Here is a 23187-nt window from a genome sequence, read left to right on the forward strand (position 1 = left end):
TATATAACATAAAACAGGACTGATCAAACATCTATTTACAAGTGAAAATGGCAGTTAAGAGCCACAAATCCACTGGCCATGCAATCACCACGTTGACTGTTATTCTTCTTCTTTTTAGAAGGAATTCATCATGCTGGGACACAGCGTTGTGGTCTTCGCCGTCGTCCTTGCTGCTGCGTCCGTGGAAGCGTCGCACTTCAGAGGAGCGACCATATCTTGTACACCCGATATGAACGACGTGGACCTGGTAAGAATCTTTTACAAAAGAGTAGCGAAAATTCACGAGAGTACATCGCCAGAAAGTAAGATTGATTTGACTAATACTTAATGATCTATATGCCCTAGCAAAAAGATAAACTGGAAAGCGGCATTGCTTCGTTTATCTCTGGCTCTTATCTTTCCTTCCTTCATTCAACTAAGAGGAAAACATCAAAATATCAACAGATTGGTACAGGCTCATTGTAACTTTAACGTCATGTAACCGGTAGTTTTTGGCGACTGTAACTGTAGAAGAGCTTCCTCGCTCAGCTACTCGGTAAAAACAAACGCGTTCTTAAATCTTATATTAGGTTCACTGTAACTACCGTATGGGCTGGAGGCGATCGAGTCAGAACTCGGAGGAGTGCGACCAGGATGCGATAGACAACAACGAACTGAAGAGCGGAGAAGGGGCCTGGAGCACTCCCAATGGGGGAATGCCAGCCAGCTTCTACTGCACCGACTTCAGTGAACAGGAGGACTGGCAACAGGGCGTCAACACCTTAACTGTCAACCTGCGCAATGTAGCGACGACAAACGGCACCTACACCATTAGGTGATGTTTGTTACGTTATAGTTTTGTCTGTTTGACTTCTAACAAAACGCCGGTTCCTGATATACATCTTCGCTTAGAACACCCTTAGCCCACTGTCGAGGGGAGAGTTTTTACCGTTATTGGAATTGGAAATTGGAGTTCATTTGAAATTTCAGCAAAACCGTTTTAAGTGTTGAATACAAATTATTTAAGTCTAAAACCTTGCGCAGACTATGTGTAACGTTAAGTATCTTTCGCTTGACAAAAAGGGAATTCCCACAGAAGAAACCGTAGGAATAGTGCCCATTCTTTCTTAGTGGTGCTCTCAATTCAGTACATTTCCAGACAATGAAGTGAAGGAGTTGTAGTGTCAAACCATTGATGATACCTATCTCGCAATAGCTTTGATGGCTGCTGCTGGATCACCGTCCTGCGCCCGGGCAACGGGACCCACTCTCCCGACTGGCAAGTCAAAACCACGTTTGACATGGGCGTGAGAGCTGATACCGGGAGGCCCAACTCATCTCCTATCACCGCCAGCTCAGCGATATACAGGTAAAGACAGATAGCGTTCAACAAGCTTCTATTGTATGAACATATATTTAGCTACAGAACCAAGCAACTACATCAATGTCGAGAACTACAAGTCTATGAAGTATATCGTGCACAGCCACAGATTGTGTTTTTGCGTAGTTTTTATCTGTAATTCAAATCCCTTCGAAAATTGTCTCTGAAAGTCTTTCCCGATCTGACCATACAGGATCCAGAGCAGCTGTGATAATGTGATCCGGATTCCGACCGAGGATTCTGACGGTGATGCAGTGAAGTGTTATTTCGCCTCGGTGTTTGACGAGTGCGGGGAAGCCTGTGATCCGCTGCCATTCTCACAACTGAATGAGGTAATAAGATGTGTTAAAGACTTAGACACAAGTAGATGGGATATGTCTATGAATAGTTTGTTGGCCTTCTCTCTGTGGATGCCGACGTCACAATAATGTCAGTGTAGTTGGACACTTTTATTCCAAAAAATGAGAATTAATTCGAAGATATCACCAATTACTTAGGAAAGAGGAAGCTTGTTAGGCTATTGAAGATTTTGCTAGTCGAGATGTCTTTTATTTTTCCCGCTCTGTCGGAAACAACATAAACATTTTTTGCAAAACGATTGCGAAATTTCAGATCAATTTTAAAACTATTTAAAACTAAATTGTGTTCAGTTAGACATTTGTCCAGGTGTAATATTCTCTAATAAAGAGCCCATCGAACCGGATAGAAGAATCCGTCATTTCTTTATTGACGCTCGAACTTTTTAAAGATTTTGATATCCCTTGTTGCTTCCCTAGGACACCTGTGAGATTTCCTACAACTCCACAAACGGTGAACTGACCCCGGGATGGTACGCCATGGCGCTGACCCTAGAAGACTATCCACCAGGAGAGCCCAGAACGGCGGGGTCAGGACTCAGCCGGGTTCCCGTGCAGTTCCTAGTCGACGGTATGTATCTGTTTCGTTGGGTTGGGTTGTTGCTAATATTGTTGTTGATATTACAGCTTTTCTGATGACAGACAACCATTGTGATTTCACCACAGAATCGAAAGGCAAAGAAACCAATACCCAGACGGGTAGTGCAGCGGCACACAAGACACAGTACCCTGAGTACACACTGCACGAAATGGCCTCGGATCCTGACTTATCCTAACGTGATCCGGAACCTAAGATCCGGAAGAATCCGAACGGATCCGGGGCCGTATATTTCTCGGCAGGCTAATGCGCATCCAAATATTGGGACTCAAGGTACCACTTACACAAGTTACTTACACAACTCAAATATGCAAGTGGTACCTTGAGTCCCAATATTTGGATGCCCATTAGCCTGCCGAGAAATATACGGTGCTCGGATCCGTTCGGATTCTTCCGGATCTTAGGTTCCGGATCAACTCAGGATACGTCAGGATCCGAGGCCATTTCGTGCAGTGAGTACAGACACGATATTTGACAACGGTGTTCAACTCAAACACGGAAACTGCTGTGGCTTTTATGTGCCATTTCTATTTTTTTCCTGTTCATTTGTTCAGTCAATCTATGTGTCCGAAATATCCCACTTCTGACACGATGTTATGTTCTTGGCCTTGTCGTGGAGACGCAGATTTAGACACAAATACTCTTTTCACTGATTTTATCTATAAAGGTTTAAATATAGTAGAGGGACCGGACAGGCGTGGTGCTCAGCGTTCGGGACCCGAGAACAAAGAAGCTGTGTTTGAGTCTGTAGTTACTTTGGTGGAGGCTGAGCTACTTGCATGGCACTGGGCTATAATCTACAAACAGATCTATCAGAGTTTTAAAGGGGAGTTGTCTAACTGTCTTACTAATCATTCAACACCATCCAGCTTACACATCCAACACCCCGTGTAGCCTGAAGCCCCAGCTGATCGGACGGACGCCCGAGGCCGGGGACAGGGTGGTCATACCGGCGGGAGGCACGTACCACGCCGTGCTAGAGGCCGAGGCAGCCAGTCCGGGAGCCAGGTAGGGACATTATGATTTTCATTACCTTCGTCAAGAAGGTTGTATTTTAGGCAGCGTGTGTCTGTCAGTTTGTTCGTCTGTCATCATTATAACTCAAGAACGACTGGATGGATTGGTTTAATATTTGGTGTGTTGGTAGGTTGTGACAAAAACTGAAAATGGTTAGATTTTGGGCCCCTGTGCCTGGCGGCTTTCAACGGTACCACAGCGGAACTTCCGGTTTTGATATCTTGTGTTCTAGACATGCTATGGTTTATTTTTGGGTGTTGGATAGCTCTTGTTATAACATGTAAAAAGAAGTCAATTATTCTTGAAAGCCATTGTGATTTTCGACATGTTCAGTCAACAGCTAAGAAACCAGTAACGATTGATAAAATGCGTGTAGGCAAGGCATTTGTCAAATCAGTCAGATGTTATATCTATATTGTCCACACTGAAAGAGACTGACCAATCTTCTAATCTGCCAAAAATGAATTAATGAAAGACCTTCGTTTCACGTCCATGGCCTTACAAGCTTAATACAGATTATAGTGATAAAGCATAAGATTCGCAACGTTATACAGTGATATAAGAATGTGGTATATTACTACATCTACAATGACTAGTGTATACTAGTATTTGTAGGTTCAACTTCTCATCGCTCGCGCTCCTTGTAAATGTAAGGATAGATGGAGCTTGTACATGTAAGACATAACTTATCTAATTGCATAAGGAATATGAACTTTTCTGTGCTATCTTGGATATCATTGAAAAATACTTTTAAATTGATACAATGAATATGACGCATGATGTGATGGATTTCAAATGTAATAGTTGATACAAGGTATTACTAACTCTTCTTACAGTATTGTGGAGATCTCAACAGTGTCTCCACGTGGGATGATCAAGTCTGACCTCGTCACCGATCCCGTCATGCCTCACCGTGCTTACGTCAACGTCACGTGGTCACCGACGCTTGCGCAGCTCGGGCAGCACATCTTCTGCTTCAGGGCTCAGGACAGTAACATGTAAGAACATTTTTTTTCGTGGTCCCTCGAGCTCGCTCAATCCAACAACAGTTCGAAGATCTCGCACCTCCGTTAAATGTTTAGAGTTTCTCGTATGTCTTGTATAGTTGCAGTCCATTTATGCAAATAATGTTTTTATCAAAATTACATGTGTGCAAACATTACTTCCTGTCACTGTATGATGAACATGACTAGCAAATGGAAAATAAATATGTGCGAAAGCACAGACAAATTAAACAGACAGACCAACAGCAATACCTCTCCGTGAATTAGTAGCCTCTTCCATTGACCCCATGCCCCGGAATGTCTGTCATACCACCTCTGAGCTATACTTCCTGTCACTGATGCAAGTCTGACCTTTGCGGTAACACTATCCTCCCGCTTACTTTCTGCCACTCTACTGACAGTGTATTTAAATCAACAGTCGTTCTCTATATTGTCGTCTCCAGTGTATTTAAATCAATGACTCACAGTCGAGAATGCGTATGGCTGAAAGTTATATTTCTTTCACTTCAATATATAGGGAGAACTCCGACCAACGGTGCATGACACTTGTGTACATAGGTAAGAGAAATCCACTTTTCCTCGATGACCCACTTTCACTCAATCACAATAAAGATCGTATTGAAAAGAACATACCGGCCCCTTAAGATTAGATGATCGATAAAATGTAGTGGAAATGTGTTCAATAAAAGGGTCCACAGGAAGTGCGAAATGGAATGAAATGGAACGAATTGGAATAAAATGGAACGAAAAGCTATCAGCGTCGAACGCAATCTATGCTTTCCGGCTCCTAAAACATCAAATTCATTCTAGCATTATGCATCTGATGATGAAATATTTTCATTGATGTTATGATGATGACTTCTCACACTTATGATACAAAGTATCGGTGTTGATATCGTACTATCATATAGTCAAATGACGAAAAGGCTCCGTTTTGCCATAACCACTGGTCATTATTACTCAATGCATTCACCACTTTAGGGCTTTCCACATAAATCTAACAAGGCGGTCAAATGTAGTAAAAATGGGCTTGTTACTTTCAACTTGATTTGTAACTTGACAAATGTTTCAAGGTGTTATAGATCGAAAGATTTAACTTCAACGTTATACGTTATTGTTATACAGGACTCACTCATGTGTCAGTTTTATGTATATGCTAATGTCTATACGATACTATACTATACTATAATAACATTAATGACCCGCTTTTCGTCGGTGTTTACTGTGTAAACAACCTAGTTCGCTTCGCTCACTCGGTGATTTATTCGGTGGCTGTAGGAACCAACCATACCTTATGACACCGTTTTCGCCTCAGGACAGGTCGGCATTAACCCTATATTTGCTGTTTGCAGGTACCCATGATGTGGACGAGTGTTTGGTGAACAACGGTAACTGCTCACACGCATGCGTCAACACGGTTGGCTCATACCATTGTGCCTGTCCAGGGGGGATGATTCTAAGTCTGGAAGACAACAAAGAATGTGATGGTAGGTCTATGTCTATGTCTATGTCTATGTATATGTATATGTATATGTATATGTATATGTATATGTATAGATATTCCGGTGTGCACTGCTTTCTATGACAATTGAATCATGCCAACTTTGTATCTTAGATACCTTCTTTTTTCTCAAACTTTTCCCTCACGTTGATTTGGACCCGTCTGTGGCGCCTTTCTGTAAAATATACTGTAGTAACTTATCCTGGATTAACATATACTTGCCTCCTAAGCAGACTCTACGGTTAGGGCTTTTTTGGGACTTATAATGTGCTTTTCTTATGAGGGCACATCAGTTCTATTTATACTCCGTTTCTTGTGGGCTGTCTCCGTAGGAAAGAATTTTAGTACAAATAGAATTGACATGCCACCAGAACAAAAAGTCATTATAAGCCCAGAAAAAGCACGAATTGTAGAGCCTACTATTAAAGGAATTTAGATATTTACCTTTTACGTATTGATTTCAAATTTCAAATGTTTATAAAAAAATCTTCCTTTGTACCCTTTCTAAGACGTTGACGAGTGTGCACGGGACCCGGGCCTGTGTCATGCCAACGCCGCCTGCATCAACACGCACGGCTCGTACATCTGCGAGTGTGACCTGGGATATGTTGGGGATGGAACTACATGCAGAGGTAAGTTTAGACAGCACAGCATTCAAAACTGTGCGAAGAATTAGAAACTAAGGATTTTTCAGGAATCAGAAATAAGAAATTTTTGCATTATTATCGTTTATCATTGAACAAGTTTGCTAGTTACGCAATTCTTTAACCTTATAGCTGAGTGTTAGGTGTGTGACGCGAATCTGAGTATGTACAACAATTGTGACTTGTACATTGCAACAGTGACCAGTTCTGATGGCAAAGAACAGACCGTATTTCAAACAATTCTATTCTACATAACATAACGAATTGGTTACGGTTTTAAGATACATTTTCATTATGAACTTATGGGCTCCAAACGTAGCAATTGGTGGCATCAGACATGTGAAGAACAGACATACTTATGACATGTACTATTCAGTCGACATAGACGAATGTGCCAATGAGACTCATGGATGCCACGAGCATGCGCACTGCATAGACCTTCCGGGATCACATGACTGCATCTGTAACGTGGGGTTTGTGGGAGATGGCGAAATTTGCACAGGTGAGACTTCATCCTTTCAGCTCGTTCTTTTCTTAACATTTTCTTATTCGTGTAGCTGCGATGTAGGAAGCGTTCCTTGTTTTGTGTGGATTCTAACGTACATCTAAACAATTTACACATGTTTCGTTGTCTATTATTTTGGTTTCCATTTTCCAAGAGCATTTGGACCTGTTATTACTAGAACTGCACAACGTGCATTTTGTATTCTTTAATACATCTGTTCTTTGCTCATCCATAGCTACAAGCTACAAGCTATGACATATCATTTTATGGATAATAGTCTAACAGGGTACAACATAAGCTTCACTGAATCGCGCTGTTCGTTCAGACCCTTGTAGTTCCTAGTAGCACTTTGAGCAGCAAGTTTCGTAACTGTTTCTGTAGCAGGGTAAATTTGTACAAGGAAGGGTTGCTAGCCCACTCATTGCAAACGCGCTATGCATCTTTCATAGTTCATGAGGTTTGCCACATTTGTTGAAGGATTCACACATAACAAGTGACTATCACCTTTTCAGACTGAAAGGTTTGATCCACTCACACCGGGAAGGACCCCTACTCTTTTCGATAAGTGTGGTGTTAACTTTTTCCTCGAATTTTAGATGTTAACGAGTGTGCTGAGGGTGGTCACATGTGTCCCACCAACGCAAGCTGCACCAACACTCCGGGCTCCTACACTTGTAAGTGTGACCCCGGACACGCTTGGGATGGTGCCGTCTGTTCAGGTGAGAGCGTCTATGACTACATTCCTCCACCCGAACCGTAATGTTTTCAGGCCCCGCCAATGGAAAGCTAGGGCCCCGCCAATTTTCCAGGGCCCCACTGAATAGCAGTGCTATGCCACTGAGATGGGCCAAATAAAACTGAAACAAACCAACGAAAAGGCTACACGAGAGTTCCGATTATCAACAGGCAAAATCGTTAGCACCTTATACAACAGTGTAAATGGGGCACATTTCTAAAATGTGATTGCAATACTTTCAAGTATTTGGATGAGGAGGTCTTCACTGTCTGAAGAGCCCATTTCTTCCATGCACACAGTTTGGTGAGTTCCTTCAGCAAATTGGTCCGTTCATGGTATAGAGTCGGTGTATTGTGTTAAATATTACACATGTACATGTAAACGGTATGTGCAAACATTGCACAATAGAGCTATCACCAATAATACGTGAAACACGTCCTTAAGCCCCCGTCACAAATAAGAAATTCAGCTCGGCCGACGTGTTGGCGAGGTTCAAATGTGCATTTTCGGCCGAAGTACGGCCGACGTCCTGTCGATTACGCGGGCTTCGGGCGATTTTTAGAAATCAAAGTTGATCCAAATATTGGCCTTTTACCAGGTAAGTCGATTCTGACTTCGTCCATGTCCAAGAGATGGTACCATCTCATGGGGATTTGTAGTTTTAGTGTTCGATGGATGTCACTCAAGATTTTCATTGGAAAATACGGTCGACGCTCGGGCGATTTTGACATTCGGCGAGCTACGGGCGATCTACAAATTCGGCCGACGCTCGCATGAATTGTGACGCCGGCTTTAGCACTGCGCAGAAATACTAGGAAAAAAACCTTCCATCGGTTATTACATCTGTATCATGGACCAAACATCTCTGACAGGTATCCTGCATGTGACATGCCTTGTTTTTTCACACACACCTTACAGACTTTGACGAGTGCTCTGTTGATAACGGGAAATGTGAAGACACCTGCATCAACACGGTAGGAGGCCATCAGTGCGCATGCTCCAACAGCCTTCTTGTACTAGCCGAGGATGGAAGAGGATGTACACGTAAGTGATACACTGATGAAAAAAGGGTTGCCATTCTTCAGTGACCATAATTACTGATGATTACTATAATCTCATTAATCATTTCTACCAGGTAGAGGGATCTCACTTGATTTTCTGAAGTTGAAATCAAAGGCTCCAATATTCAATTTCAAAACTACACTCAAGAAATCCCAACTAATTATGTCGATCAGTTCATAATATGCATTTCATGACGCTAATCATCATCTAAGCTACACTCCCAAAACAAAGAAAATCCATCAACCCCTGCTTGAGTTATTCACTTCCAAAGTTTCCAACAAAAAGGTCCACACGAGGTATCGACACTAAAGCATACAGTCATGTGAGTTAAACACACTGTCTTCCTTTTTTTCTTCCATACAATAATGGATAAAACTGTTGTTTGATTTCCCATGGTTTACATACAGGGATCCAATAGATCAATTCTAAAACTTCACCCAAGACCCCCTTTCCACCAGAAGGCCGAGCGACTGTTCATCTACCAAAATTGAATCTGTGTTGCCCTTGATTTTATAATTGGAATCTAATGTAGCATATGCAAGACAATACAAATTTTCGACGTATTTTCGCGGTATTCTATACGTCTTTCAACTTGTGCGGTTTTTGTTGCGTAAGGGGAGGAAGGCGCAACAAAATCCGCATAAGTAGAATAAGAAACACGTACAAAATACCGCGAAAATACGTCGAAAATAGCCCCAGACCTTACCTCTGCTTGGAGAGTAGCAGAATGCAACATTATCCATAAAATAATGAAAACCATTGCGTCCCAGTCGTTGGAGCGGCCACAATCTGCACCAATGAGGACATGGAGCTGGCTCTGCCGGAGGAGGAACTCATGCTGGTCGACACCAACGACCTCCACTGGGCGCCGGACTCGACCTGCCGGGCCGCCTTCAACGGCACCCACCACCTGCTGCGGACCGGCCTGTACCAGTGCGGCACAACGGTGAGCATTAGGTCGTTTTAGTGCTGGTCACCCTCACCCACGTCGCCAGAACCATGTCTGGTGGCGGTTATTATCAGGGCCCCTTTCGCGAGCGATGTAACGTGGAGCGATAAGGGTCGTGATTTAATGAGGGTGGTGCTGGTGAGGTTTTGAGATTCCTCTGTGAACGTTGAGTGGCATCGAATGGACACGTCTTCAGGCATTCAGACATATCCTTGGGAAAGGCACTTAACACGGCTTCCGTCGCTTCAGGCGTAAAATGGGTACCTGAATTTGGCTGGGGAGGTAAAAGTCTGTGAAAGGAGAGGGATGTCTTTCAATACCAGGCCCTGGACAAAGTGGATAAATAACCCACTGCCCCTACGGCTTCAAAAAGCTATACATTTGCCTTACCAGTGAACGTATCAAAATTGCAAAATTAGGGGTCTCACTAAATGCAGAAAACAACCGAAAACAACCGAAAACGGGTGATGCCAAAATGGAATGGTTTTGATCATTTAGAAAGATATATATATATATTTTGTAGGACACACTGTTAATATGATTTCAAATAGAAATTGCATCGAGAAAATATTTGAGATTGGCCTTCAAACTTGCAATGTCATTTCTCATTAGGTAACCTTCGACTCGACCTACGTCATCTTCTCTAACTTGATCAGCCTCATCAACATCCACAATGCAACGGGCATCATCACCCGAGACGATGACATCATCATCTACTCCAAGTACGTATCTGGAGGGAAACAATTAAGAAACCACTGCTTCATGCTAGTTTAACTGCACATACAATCAGTGACACTAATTGTATGCGCAGTTAAACTGGCATGAGGTGGTGGTCTCTTACCTTCTATATAGTTATTCCCACAGGCACACTACTTTTAATTTACTCGTTTGTGTGTTTGTGTGTTTGTTTGTTTGTTTGTTTATTTGTTTATTTATTTTACACGTATTACGAAAACCTACGGAAAACCCTCGTAGCCTTTTGGCATTTAACTGACCATCGCTATCCTAAGTCGCATTACTTTTCAAGATGCACAACTTTTATGTTTTCATTTATATTTGGTGTGCAGACACTCTAAGATACGCCAGAAACGTATTCTAAGACTAAAATACGCTTTCTAAGAAGAAAGCTATTTGGAGCCAAAAACGGTTCTATCTTACATCTTATGTACCTTGCCGCAAATTCATACAATTTAAATCCCACCTTTTAACGAACGCACATCCAATAGTTGTTAAAGATAATCAGTTCAGCACCAAGGAGAGGTCCTGTGGTGTGATGTTCAGGCCAAATGAAGGCGTTGTACAGACCGTCATGACGATCGTATAAAACATTTCTCAGGTGCAATTATGACCACGAAGAAACATTTTCAGACATTCTAAACATTATCAAACTAATGTACACACAGTCAAACCTGTACAAATGACCAACTTTACATAAGGACCACCTGGCCAATGTGGCAGTGACACAAGCAAGTGACAACCTGTCCACAAAGACCAGATTTGCTCGGTCCCCTCAGTGATCATCCTAGGCAGTTTTGATACAAACATCATCAAACTAACGTATCAAACATCTTTCAGGTGCAAGTATAAGCGCGATGAGGACGTGGCTGCACAGTTCATGCCGATCCCTGGCGGGCTAGAGTTCACCGAGGTCGGCTTCGGGACCCTGTCCATCCGTCTGGACATGTTCCACTCACAACACTACCTCCAGCCGTACACAACGCCCGAGTATCCCGTCCACAAGAGCCTCAGGGACAACCTGTACTTCCAGCTTCATGTCGAAGGTCACAACCAGCGTCTGTCCATACTTGCTCTGAACTGCAAGGCTACCATGTCGCCCAACAAGGACGATGCATTGCAGTACGCTCTCATCGACAATGGGTACGTTGGTGTTGTAGCATTCAATTGTTTACTATTCATCTTTTCAATATGCTGCTGCATTTTCTTCAACAACGTAGATAGTATTGTAGCCCAAGTATGTCTTAATGTATTTAGAACATTGCTATTGATTGTTATCTTATGTCCATTTCCAATTCCATTTGTATTGTCCTTGTCTTTGCCAGCATGGCTAATGTGTTACCCCTTTCTAACAGCCACACGCGATTTAGGCAGCCCTGTCTCTGCGTGCTGAACAGCAAAACCAATAGATAAACTAGAAAAGGCAACATTTTCGAGAAAATGCAGAATATTCCCCTCCCAGTATAGCCACAGAAGAAATATGAAGTCGCTGCATAAATTATTCATATCGGGTAAAACCAATAGATTAATGAAAGACTATCCTTTATGATCATGTCTACATAAGATGAAAACTTGCTTGATGGAGACAACGTATGATTAGGAAGTATCATTATTGCATCATCCAGATAATCATCTGTTTAGGAGTAAGAACTACAGTTGAAAAAAACGAGATGTAAGCGGCACATATGTTTCTCTGTATATGACCGTTCGTTAATAATTTGTATCATTCGTTTTCCCACAAAAAGGTGTGCCGTCGATGACACCCTGCAGTTCTACAGCAGCTACAACCTGGCCACTCAGCAGTTCGGGTTCGAGGCTTTCCGCTTCATCCGGGAACTTCGGACAGTGTACATCCACTGCGAGGTGGAGGTGTGTGACGCCGCGGACACGGGGTCACGTTGTGCGCAGGTCAGGACTACTTGAACTACGTCACATATGCTAATGTTATGACGTAATGTTATTATGTAATGGGTCACGTGCCCACGTGGTACCCCATCAGTTGTTGATGGAAGCTCATCTGTGTTGGTAGCAATCATATCACGAAGCTAAACTTTCTTCAAACACAAAGGTATACACGGATCAAATTTTCAAGGACCACTGTCGTCTTCTTCTTCAGGATCAATAATGACCAATCACTGCCAAGCGCGATCTCGCGAGATGTGCGGAAACGTGACTTTACTGACACGTGATTTTACGGATACGTGACGTCATTAATTGGTCAAAGTGCCAGGAAGCTTATAGGGCCCACCGTCTCTGTTCAGTGATGTTGTTGATGTTTTTAGACCCTTGTAGTTCCTGGTGGCACACTGGGCAGAAAGTTTCCTTGCAGTTTCTGTAGCAGGGTATATTTCTACAGGGAACCCTGGGTGCTAACCCTTACCTTTAACGTGTTCAATGCACCTGCTCGAACACGGGACCCCATTTTACGTCCTTTCCCAGTATACTTGAGTGTATAGCATTTTCAAAATGCAGTGTGCATGGTAACAAAAATTTCACTGTTGCAATTTTGGGGATGTCCATATGCTCAACTGGTAGCAGCCTCACAGGTCCATTTTGTTTGTAACTTGGACCCCGATTAATCCCTGTGAATTATTGGCATCTCGGTTGAGGCTGCTCCCATCTTTCGGAAGGGTCACAAAATGGAGGTCTCGCTTTCGAGGAGGTGCCTTGAGCGCGTTAAAGGTGAAGTGCTAGCAACCCCTCCTGTAAAAATATACTCTGCTACTGAAAAAGTAAGCAAACTTGCCACTTGGCACTACAATGGTCTGAGCGAACGAACGCTGCAAATTTCCACATTTGTCTTGATGTGTATTAGTAACGGTAACAATACTGCCTCCTCCTCCTAAACGCAGGGTTGTACTGGCGTTCGCCGCAAGAGGGAGCTATCCGACATGACTGGAAGGCACACCATCTACCAGGGACCTATCATTCTGGACGGTGCTGAGACTAGTGAGAGCGGTAAGGAATTTATCGTTTTGGTCGTGGTTCACAGTACAAAATATTGATTACACCATTCGTTTTGTCTTCGTAAAGCCCCCCTTTCACTGGACCCGCGGCACGCTGGCGGCGTCGTTGTGGCCGATCGAATTGACAAAGCACTCAACGACAAAAACGAATCTTGTTAATTTTAAGCTGTGTGTGTTTTGTTGTCTTTTTGGTCATTCTTGTACGTTTTTAATGATATTCCCTTTATAACGTTAAGGGTAACACAAATCAAGTTTAGGACGCAGCGACGACGCCAGCGTGCCGCGGATCCAATGAGAGGGGGGCTTAAGACGTATATGATTTATCATAGTTTTTTCTAGAACTTCCGGAATGTAACGTTAGATGTGGCGTTAGTGCGAAAGTATCACTGTGTGTTGCTGTAGTATTTTAATACTAAAATAGTAAAATATTCTTCTTTACTGGTTCACTGTTCCCGCTCACATCTATCTTGTAACGGGATGCTGAAATAGTGATGTTATCATGGGACTACATTTGTGCATTTACTTGCAATATGCTATGCAAGACCTAGAATGTAGTAACTGGTCTATCTTCAACAATTTGTGGTAAATACATTAATTGAGGACCAAATCGGCTGTTCTTTACGTTTGTTTCAAACGTCTTACATGTCTTTCTTTCCTTCCTGTTTTCTTTTGATAGAGAGCAAGATCAGCTCATTCAGTACACTGGCTGCAGTGGTCAGCGTCGGGTCGCTTGTCACAGTGATCGCACTGGCTGCAGTTCTGGTGGCTGTCAAAGTGAGGCGCTCCAAGAAGAAGCTTTCTGGGTACCATCCGGTCCAGACTGACTGTGACGACTGAAACATCAAATTGCAAAACAACAGGAATTGTTCATGACCCTAGGCATACTCTAAGTATGCCCAGCCTTTTTGCTGCTTGTTTGTTTGTTTGTTTCCTTGTTTATTTGCTTGTTTGTTATCGATCGATGACTGGTAGAAATTGACACAAGGAAAACTTGGGAAACTGGAAAAGATCAGAATCCAAGAATTTTAGACGCTTCTGGTCCTTTCAGAATATGCCAGACAGGTCTAGACTTTCGATCCATAGAAGTTGATAAAGTTGGTAAAACGTTAACCCTTTACAGTTAAATCTAAATCAAATTATTTGTTTCTCAGACTAGACAGAATGACAATTCAATGTGATGTATCATGAAATCTAGATGTCCAGATATGTTTTGCTAACCGTTCAATTTGTGTTGATTCTTTTCCTCAATATCATAAGTTGTTTTCGTCCATGTTGATTTCACCATGTAGTGGCAATAGAAAGATATTTGGATGTGTTTGTATAGTCAAAATGTAGTGCTTTGATTCTTAATACTGACATCTGTTAAAACTATAACAGTTTCATTTTTTGTGCAAATAAAATCTTTCTATGATGTCTGTTGTGATATGCTTCTTCCAAAGTGCATTTTTAAGGCCAAAAGAGGAAATACGATATGATTGACAACACATTCTATTAGTACTCAAGGTCTTGATCCAGGAATGAAGAAAGTTGATTGGCTTTTATATGAACTTCTGCGACATTGAAGAGCTGAGATTCCTTTGAAAACGAAAGCTGTTACTAGTTATAGCCGCCATCTTGGAATTGTATCGAGAGCATTGACATGAATGGACGTTTGCAATAGAAGAATTTCCACAAATCCGTTTCTCGTTTCATTTTTGTTGCAAAAATGTGTGGCATGTAAAAATCAATTCAGTCTCTCTGCAAGAGACCTACTGCGCATGCGTATGGTCTTTTTCTGCTGGTCTTGCAAGCACCGAGTCCTTTCCTCAAACGATGGCTGATAAAGTCCATTTTGATGGACTTTGCAACTTAACATTTTTGCTACCAATCAGACCCGGAAACAATAGACTGAAAAATACGCCCGCCAGCTTGCCGTCGGCCATAAACCAGGTAGGTGCCCTTGTATTCGTAAAGGAAAAAGTTTATTTTTGCTCTTCAGCGTTTGACATTTTAGGTAGCATTTTATGGCAGGAACTGACATTACAATTTCAAAATTCTAAACATTGTATTTCAAAGTTTTGACCGTTAAATTTCTCTTTGTGTTTGTGACCTTGGGGATTTCGAAAGTAACTCAGTTAACGATCACGTTGACATATCTTTGTTGAAATATTTAGGACCACATCTTTCTTTCAGAAATAGTTTGTTAATTGTTGATAATTCAACCTGTAGTGTGGATAAGGCTTTTCTGTGCCCAAGTAGAATCGCCACACTGTTTCTGATTTTTCTGTCATCGACCGGAACTAAATCTCTACCCCTGATGAAAAATTGTCGTAGATTGTCGTAAATGATGTTTCAAATACATGTAGAAACGTCACTCAAAACGTGTCCACTTTTGCTTAGATTTACGTTCCATTGTCTGGACGCAAACGTTACTGGAAATTGTGCACGGTAGATGCTGAAATATTGTATAAGCCACTACTACTAGAAAACCATGCATTGCTATCTGGCATACCAATATTTACCACAGGATTTTTTTTAAACGAAAGAAAAAGATAATTTGGCAATCGCAAAAAAAGTGCTCTTCTGGGTCGGTTGCTCTTTGATCTTCAAACTCAGAAAAGAACTCTGATCTTGTGCCTGATCGATGGGTAAATATATCGGTGCTCGCGATGACATCATCGGGTAAAGATCGAGAGGCGTATCACAATGGCAATCAATAATGACGAAGTCACGAGATCGGTCTCTTACCCCGATATAGATTTTGTACGTTCATATCGTTGTAGAAAGATATTTATGAAGTGGGAACAAGTGACACATAAGTGTATTTCAACATTCAAACATAGTCATCTGACTAAATAGAAAAAAAAGATACGTCCGAAGAAAATTTGATATTTGCTGATATTATTGAGGACCTATACTGTTGTTTGTCAGTCAAAATCCTTGATGTTCAATTATCTATTTGTTTTATTTGCAAATTCATGCCCGTAGGCTAATTGCAAGGGTACAAACAGTAGAAAGGGTAACAATGGTAACGAGAGTCTGTTCTATGCATCTAACTAAAATTTCTACATACAACATTACTGGGGGGTTTGGCTTCTTCTTTGAAGACAGTGGATGATGAAAAGTCCCACGTTTTAATGTTTAGTGGCTTTTGTGATTTTAGTAGAAAAGTAGTTTTTTTGGGTCTTCTAGATGGTGAAAGCTCGGGAAGATTATTTTGGTTGCCAAAGCTTGTTTCTTCCATCCTCATAATGAGGGCAGTTACAAACGAAATGTATTTCATCTTCTATTGTATCCATTGTACAATATTTACACAGTCTCTCCTGTACTGCCAGCTTTTTATAACGGCCCCTTTCTATCTCTAGTGGGTGAACACTGATTCTTATCTTACAGATACTGGATCACTTGTCAAAATCATAATGGTACAAATAACTTTCCATTACGTATACGGTTTTAACATATTTGTAAAACCTTAATTTACCGTTATCATTAAAAAGTTGTTGAAGAAATGTTTGTACATACACATCTGACAGTCTTTTCCTTAACAATATACAAATATGTTTGTTGTCTACTTTAGAGTTATCATAATTCCATAGGTAAGAGTAACCGTTATTATCGAATATTTCTTTAACATGATGAAGCCAATTTTTCTTACAGTTTTTAACAGGTACATTTTCTAGGTAGAGTAGTGCGTCTATTTGCAAAGAGTGTGGAGAGTAGTCTAACTGTTTGAGGCGTAACCAGTACTTAACTATACGAGTTTTTATGTCTATGTCTATAGGGTAAACTCCAAGTTCTGCTCGACATTAGATCCTGAGATCCGACAAAACGAAATTGCAGAAGCTATCTGCAAATTAAAGAATAGCAAAGCATCAGGTAGCGACCTTATACTCAACGAAATGCTAAAATGTGCAGCACATAAACTTACAAAGCCATTATCTATACTGTTCAATTTAATCCTATCATCGTGACTACGCGAGAGCCATTAGGCTGATAACTTGTAGGTTTTTCCAAGTACGTCTCCCGGTGTCCCACCATGTAAGATCTTCACTTTACTGTTGATGTACAAGTCGATTAGGTTTTTACCGAAGGGAGAGGGGCTACCTAAATCCATGCTGTTACGATGAAACGTCAAAACGGTGGCGTCGCGGTGGCGCAGTGGCAGGGTGTTTGGCCCCAGAACCCACAGATACCGGGTTCGAATCCGGGGTTCCCTGATTTGTCCCGTTGACGTTGTGCCCTTGGGAAAGGCACTTTATACGACTTTCCCCACTTTACTCAGGTGAAAATGAGTACTTAGCTTCGGTTAGGGACGTCCCTTCGATAGGACGTTAAATGGAGGTCCCGTGTTTGAGGAGAGCCACACCTTAAGCACATTAAAGAACCCAACACACTTATCGATAAGAGTAGGGGCCCTTCCCGGTGTGTGTGGATCAAAGAAATATGTCCGGACATGCAGCGTGTACTCTTCAGTACCTGCGTTACGCCTTGATGCGGTTTACCGGGTATGCAATACAAACAAACAAAGGGGTGGGTGGTCGAAATCCTAGTATTCGGGTAGGCTGTCAATTTGGTTATCACCTACTTTGTAGTCTTGCAAGTTCCCTACTCGGGCATTGAAGTCCCCCCCCCCCCCATACACACAATTATTACCTCCCCGTCTCTACTGTGTATTGGCATTTCGTCCACTTCTTCTGTGGAATGTCAATGCCAAACCCACGGGAGTTTGACTGTTTGGTATACGGGTGTCAATGCTGGCACACGGAAATAATGTTTTGGTTTTTTCTATTATAGCAGTGACGGTGGTGTTAACCCCCCCTCTTCTTTTATAAGAACGCGGCTACAAGTATTCGCGAGGACTAACGGACACAAGATTTGCACCGATCGTACTCGGGGATTCGCTCTCATTCAACTTTCCAAGCCCCTTGTGTCGGTTTTTCAGACACTTTGACAGACCACACAACATGGCGGTCTTACATCTTCCTGGGGTACTGGGGGTCATTCTGGTGTGTACGGGATGAACTTAATGCACAAGTTCCAGTTGCACAGTTGTGTGCATGTCATCCTTACGTTCCTAGTGAGAGAAACCTGACCAGCTAACAACATGTTTGATTAATATACATGAAAATCACAACAAAGGAAATATTTTTCAATGCAGAACTGGTGTGTTACGCCGAAGGGCGGATATTACGGCTTTACGGATACAAAAACAAAATAGATATAAGACTATCTACATGTGCATAGTGTCCCACTTAGATGGTATAATATCACAAGACTACAAAATCCCTACTGTTATAACTAATTTTTACCACGGCCATAGGAGTTATGTTTGTGGGGACACACAAGCAACCCCACAAACAGACACACGGAAAGTAACATCTCCGTGCACGAGGTAAAAATCGAGGTAAAACACGTACGAATATGTGTTTGAGTCGGTACAAAAGTACACTTCGCTTATTGTCAACCTGACCATTATTCGGCTAAATGTATTTTGTACCCTAATGCATGAGACATAAGATTGACAGAGTATGACAGTTAACAACACCTGCTCTGATGTATCGCGTGTAAAGACACACGGACGTGCTGAGGTATAAACAGTGGGACGAGGAACAAAATAACGAGGAAAACTTCATGCAGAACGCACGACAAGCACTTTGACACAGGGATTCCTTACCCGTAGGTAATGACCTCCATATGACCCGATCAGGGGCAAAGCACGGGTAGTGACTCAATCCCAGAAGCGGTTGAGATTTTCGAAAAGACTATATTTTATGAATAAGAAATTAACAATTTTTGTAAAATTTCACTTAACGACTTTAAAAAAAAATCATATTCCAGTAATTGAATGCCACAACCCCCCCCCCCCCTCCCAAGCAACCATGCATGATTGAAATGGTACCTACCCTCTGATAGAGGATTTCATCGATACAATATTCAACCCTCATAGTTTTGACTGGGGGTGTCCCTGTGGTGTGGTGGTCTGCGCCTTCTGCCTCTCACCACATCTGGTTCAGATTCCTTGGACCAGAAGGACTGGGGTTCAAGCCTCAGGTAGGACACCTCTGGACAAGCGGCGCATTGAGTCATACCAAAGACTTTATAAAAAAAATGGTACATATTTGTGAAACAGTATGGAAGTTAAACACACTTCACTGCCAGTGGACTAGCCCCCTGCTGCAGTGATTGCACCACAGTGTGGCCCAGGGCTATGAAACGGAGATGGGCACCGCCCTATACATCAATAATGGTGTGGGAGGACTTTAACTAACTAATTTTAACATAGTTCTGACAGGACCTCATCAAAAGCCATCCCAATTCCGTTATTTTTCTTACTTTATAACTTCATCAGCCTGAATGAATTCTAACGTCGTTACGGAAATCAGGAGGAAAAAGTAGAAGGATGGGGAGGGGGTGTTGGAAGGAAACAGACATGGAAACCAGAAATACATTTAGTCTGACGAGGTGGTGTATAAAAAAAGTGATGCGATGTAAGTTATTTTGTTCCTTGTTGACGAGAACACACACAGAAGGATTTGGTGCAAGCATGATGCGAAGCTTATCAGTGCGAGCGGCCCCGGGCTACCCATCCATATCCATTCCCATGTCAAAAAGTACGACTGATAAGAACTTCTGACTTCTGTGTTACGTTCCGCCCGCACTTATCCTGAGTAAGAAAATGAGCGAGTGAATTTAGCGAACAAAGACAAAGACGAAAAGAGAATACATCTATTTCCATAAAGTCATTCGGGGAAACTTAAAACTAAGGTTTTGTACACCAGTAAATAAAGCAAGATAAGCAAACTGTGACTCAACACATGTATCGTAAAGATATCGCATCAATAAACAAATTGATACTAAGAAAATCAAAAGAGTAAAGAATATGTAGTATTATTATTTAGGCTTTGGAATTCAATGTTAGCAAGGAAAGAAATCGGGTTTGATTATAGGTGAACATGCACCCTGGCAACACTTTTTGCTGTCGGTAGGGAGGATTTAACGGGAAGGATTTCACTGTACAAATGTTTCATACATGTACTTGTCATAAATTGTCAATGTCATTACAGGTCATTGAAATGCCCCCCTCCCCCTCGTCCCACACGCCGCGGAGTCTTCTAATGATAAATTTTGGTTGGTGTTGACTGGTAAACATATGGTTGGTGTTGACTGGTAAACATATGGTTGGTGTTGACTGGTAAACGTACCCTTGGCAGCCCTGGTAGGCTAACAATGAGAAAAATGTTTCGTATCCATCAGCTACATGTAGGTATGACATCGTACAGGTGTAAGGTAACGCAGCAACATTGCCTGAACATAAACAATGAAAGTTCTCGTGACGGCATAAGGAAATATCTTCAGGCGTGACGGCACAAGGAAATACTCGTCAAAGAGTAGTTCACTAGGCACCTGGACAAGAACAAAGAAGGGTACTGCTCGCTGTCGCTCAGTACTACCATTTCCGACATCTGTACGTTAAAGGTGTGGATTTGGGCACCGGAGTTGGCATTGTGAGCGCTGTTGGCTGCGGGTTGTCTTCGTTCAGGTTTGCCTCACAGCAAATATAACAGGTGAGTTTTCAAGTTTTCTTGGCCTGGTTTACATACGCGTTTCCAAGTACACTCACGGAGTACTCGGAGCACACTAATGTGCTTGGAAATCCAGCCCGTAAGCCCCCTCTCACTGGACCCACGGCACGCTTGCGGCGTCGCTGCGTCCTAAACTGGATTTGTGTTACCCTTGACTTTATAATGGGAATATCATTCAAAACGTACAAGTATGACCAAAGAGACAACAAAACACACAAAGCCTAAAAAGATTCGTTTTTTTGTCGATAAAATTCGTTGAGTGCTTTGTCAATTCGATCGGCCGCAGCGACGCCGCCAGCGTGCCGCGGGTCCAGTGAGAGAGGGGCTTTAAGGCCCCCTCTCACTGGGCTCCGGCGCTGCGGCGGCACTGCCACGGCAGATTTTTACGGCACCGTTGCGTTTCTTTCACCAATTTTCATTTTCACTCTCGCTGACGTGCGGCGCATTTGCGTTTGAAGCCCAGATGAGCAAGTTATTGAATGAACTTTATTGTTCGACAATCGTATATGGTACAATATATGGCACTAAATCAACAATACTGCAAGGCTAACCTATCCTACAACTAGAGTTCCACGACCTCATACCTTCGCCAAATGATTTTAACCTTTTTGACTGACGTATGAGGAGTGTTTCCCATCAATTATAAATCATACCAGTTGATCTTCACCCAAAAAACAAAAGTATGAGCTTAACAAAGAAGGTTATGCTAACAAAGTAACATTTAACATGAATTATGCAAATGAGGTCCTTATTAGCATAATTTGATTCAACGATGTTCACATTCACATAACTTCCAAATGACACAAGTATGAAATTGGTTTCTCATTAATTATGCAAATTAGGCCTACATTTGCATATTTTTTATCTATCAAAATTCCTCAGTGACAAATGTCACATATTTCAATAGTCATATCATGGAACATAGCGGGTTTTTAAAATTGTCTCATTAATTATGCAAATTAGAATCTGATTTGCATAATTATCGTCCAATCAGACAAAGCATCACGTAAGCTATCTACATACCAAAAATCATTAACATCCATTTAGCCCATCTTGAGTTATAGTATTTCCTCATTAATTATGCAAATGAGGTCTTCATTTGCATAATTGATATCTATTAATATTTCTCTCTTCTTCAGTTACATATGTCACATGTTTGAGAGTCCTACCATGGAATTTGGCGGCTGTATAAACTTTCCTCATTAATTATGCAAATTAGATAATGATTTACATAATAAGTATCTAATCATGTACGTCATCACTCAAGCTATCTACTTACCAAAATTCATGACCATCCATCAAGCCCTTCTTGAGTTATTCCCTTTCAAAGTCTGAACCAAAACCTGCTCCTGCAGTTCCAAAAAAGCCGCTAGGGGGCCCAAACCCGTACCACTCACTCTCTGCCCATAGAGCTATCTACCACTCAAAAATCAGTTTCATAGCATGTCCAGAACACAAGATATCGGAACAGGAAGTTGCGCTGCAGTACCGTAACAAGCCGCTAGGGGACCCAAAATCTAATCATTTCCTAGTCTCATCAAGACCTACCTACCTACCAAATATCAAGACAATCCACCCAAGCCTTCTCGAGTTATGCTGTACGTTACAAACATACACACACACAAACGCTACCCTCTGCATAACCTTCTCGGCGAAGGTAATTATAAATACAAAACATTATCGATAAAAGTGTATGGAAGTGTAATTCATAACAGTGTATGAATTACAATAAAGCCATGTATGGATGATTTTTTCCCTCGCTTTTAGGATGAAGTATAATGAAATTGACTTATGTAGGTGGTATAGGAGTTGGACATGACAACAATACATGGGACATATCGTTCTGTGTACCAGATAGGGTGAAGTTTGTCTTGGTAGTGATACTTTGTAATAGCGCATCTGTCTCTTTGCCATAAGTGGGACAGGCCATGGCCATTACAAATTGAAATTTATCTTCAATATTTTCATTACATGTAGGACACAATCTGTGAGTGTCTGGTGTGTTGTGGTGTCGATCCTTTTCAACTTCTAGACAACGTGCGCTGATTCTCAGTGTAGTTATGCTTATTGGTTTATTATGATTTTATGTGATATAGTCTTCCCTAACAAAGTGATTCTTGATTTTATAAAATGTGTGGAGTTTATTAATGTTTCTAAGTGGTTCCCTCCAGCCAGGAAGAAACGTGAGTTTC

The 23187-nt window shown here is 41.8% G+C and overlaps 2 protein-coding genes across 2 annotated transcripts; both read left to right on the plus strand.

Annotated features, from left to right (window-relative positions):
• The first annotated feature begins 142 nt into the window (after positions 1-142).
• Positions 143-9201, plus strand: LOC136426626 (uncharacterized). Its single transcript, XM_066415304.1, has 14 exons — positions 143-247; positions 570-814; positions 1196-1348; positions 1554-1692; positions 2137-2287; positions 3184-3322; positions 4168-4329; positions 4853-4893; positions 5688-5822; positions 6346-6468; positions 6857-6982; positions 7582-7704; positions 8640-8765; positions 9191-9201. Exons 1-14 carry the CDS (start codon positions 230-232, stop codon positions 9199-9201), a joined length of 1692 nt encoding a protein of 563 aa, XP_066271401.1. The 5' UTR covers positions 143-229.
• On the plus strand, positions 8604-14364 carry LOC136427319 (ZP domain-containing protein-like). The gene is made up of 7 exons (XM_066416131.1): positions 8604-8765; positions 9554-9729; positions 10345-10454; positions 11308-11610; positions 12213-12375; positions 13320-13425; positions 14110-14364. Exons 2-7 carry the CDS (start codon positions 9589-9591, stop codon positions 14268-14270), a joined length of 984 nt encoding a protein of 327 aa, XP_066272228.1. The 5' UTR covers positions 8604-8765; positions 9554-9588; the 3' UTR covers positions 14271-14364.
• Positions 14365-23187: the final 8823 nt, after the last annotated feature.

The sequence above is a fragment of the Branchiostoma lanceolatum genome, chromosome 2 (assembly GCF_035083965.1).
Source record: "Branchiostoma lanceolatum isolate klBraLanc5 chromosome 2, klBraLanc5.hap2, whole genome shotgun sequence".
In the NCBI taxonomy this organism is placed as follows: domain Eukaryota; kingdom Metazoa; phylum Chordata; class Leptocardii; order Amphioxiformes; family Branchiostomatidae; genus Branchiostoma; species Branchiostoma lanceolatum.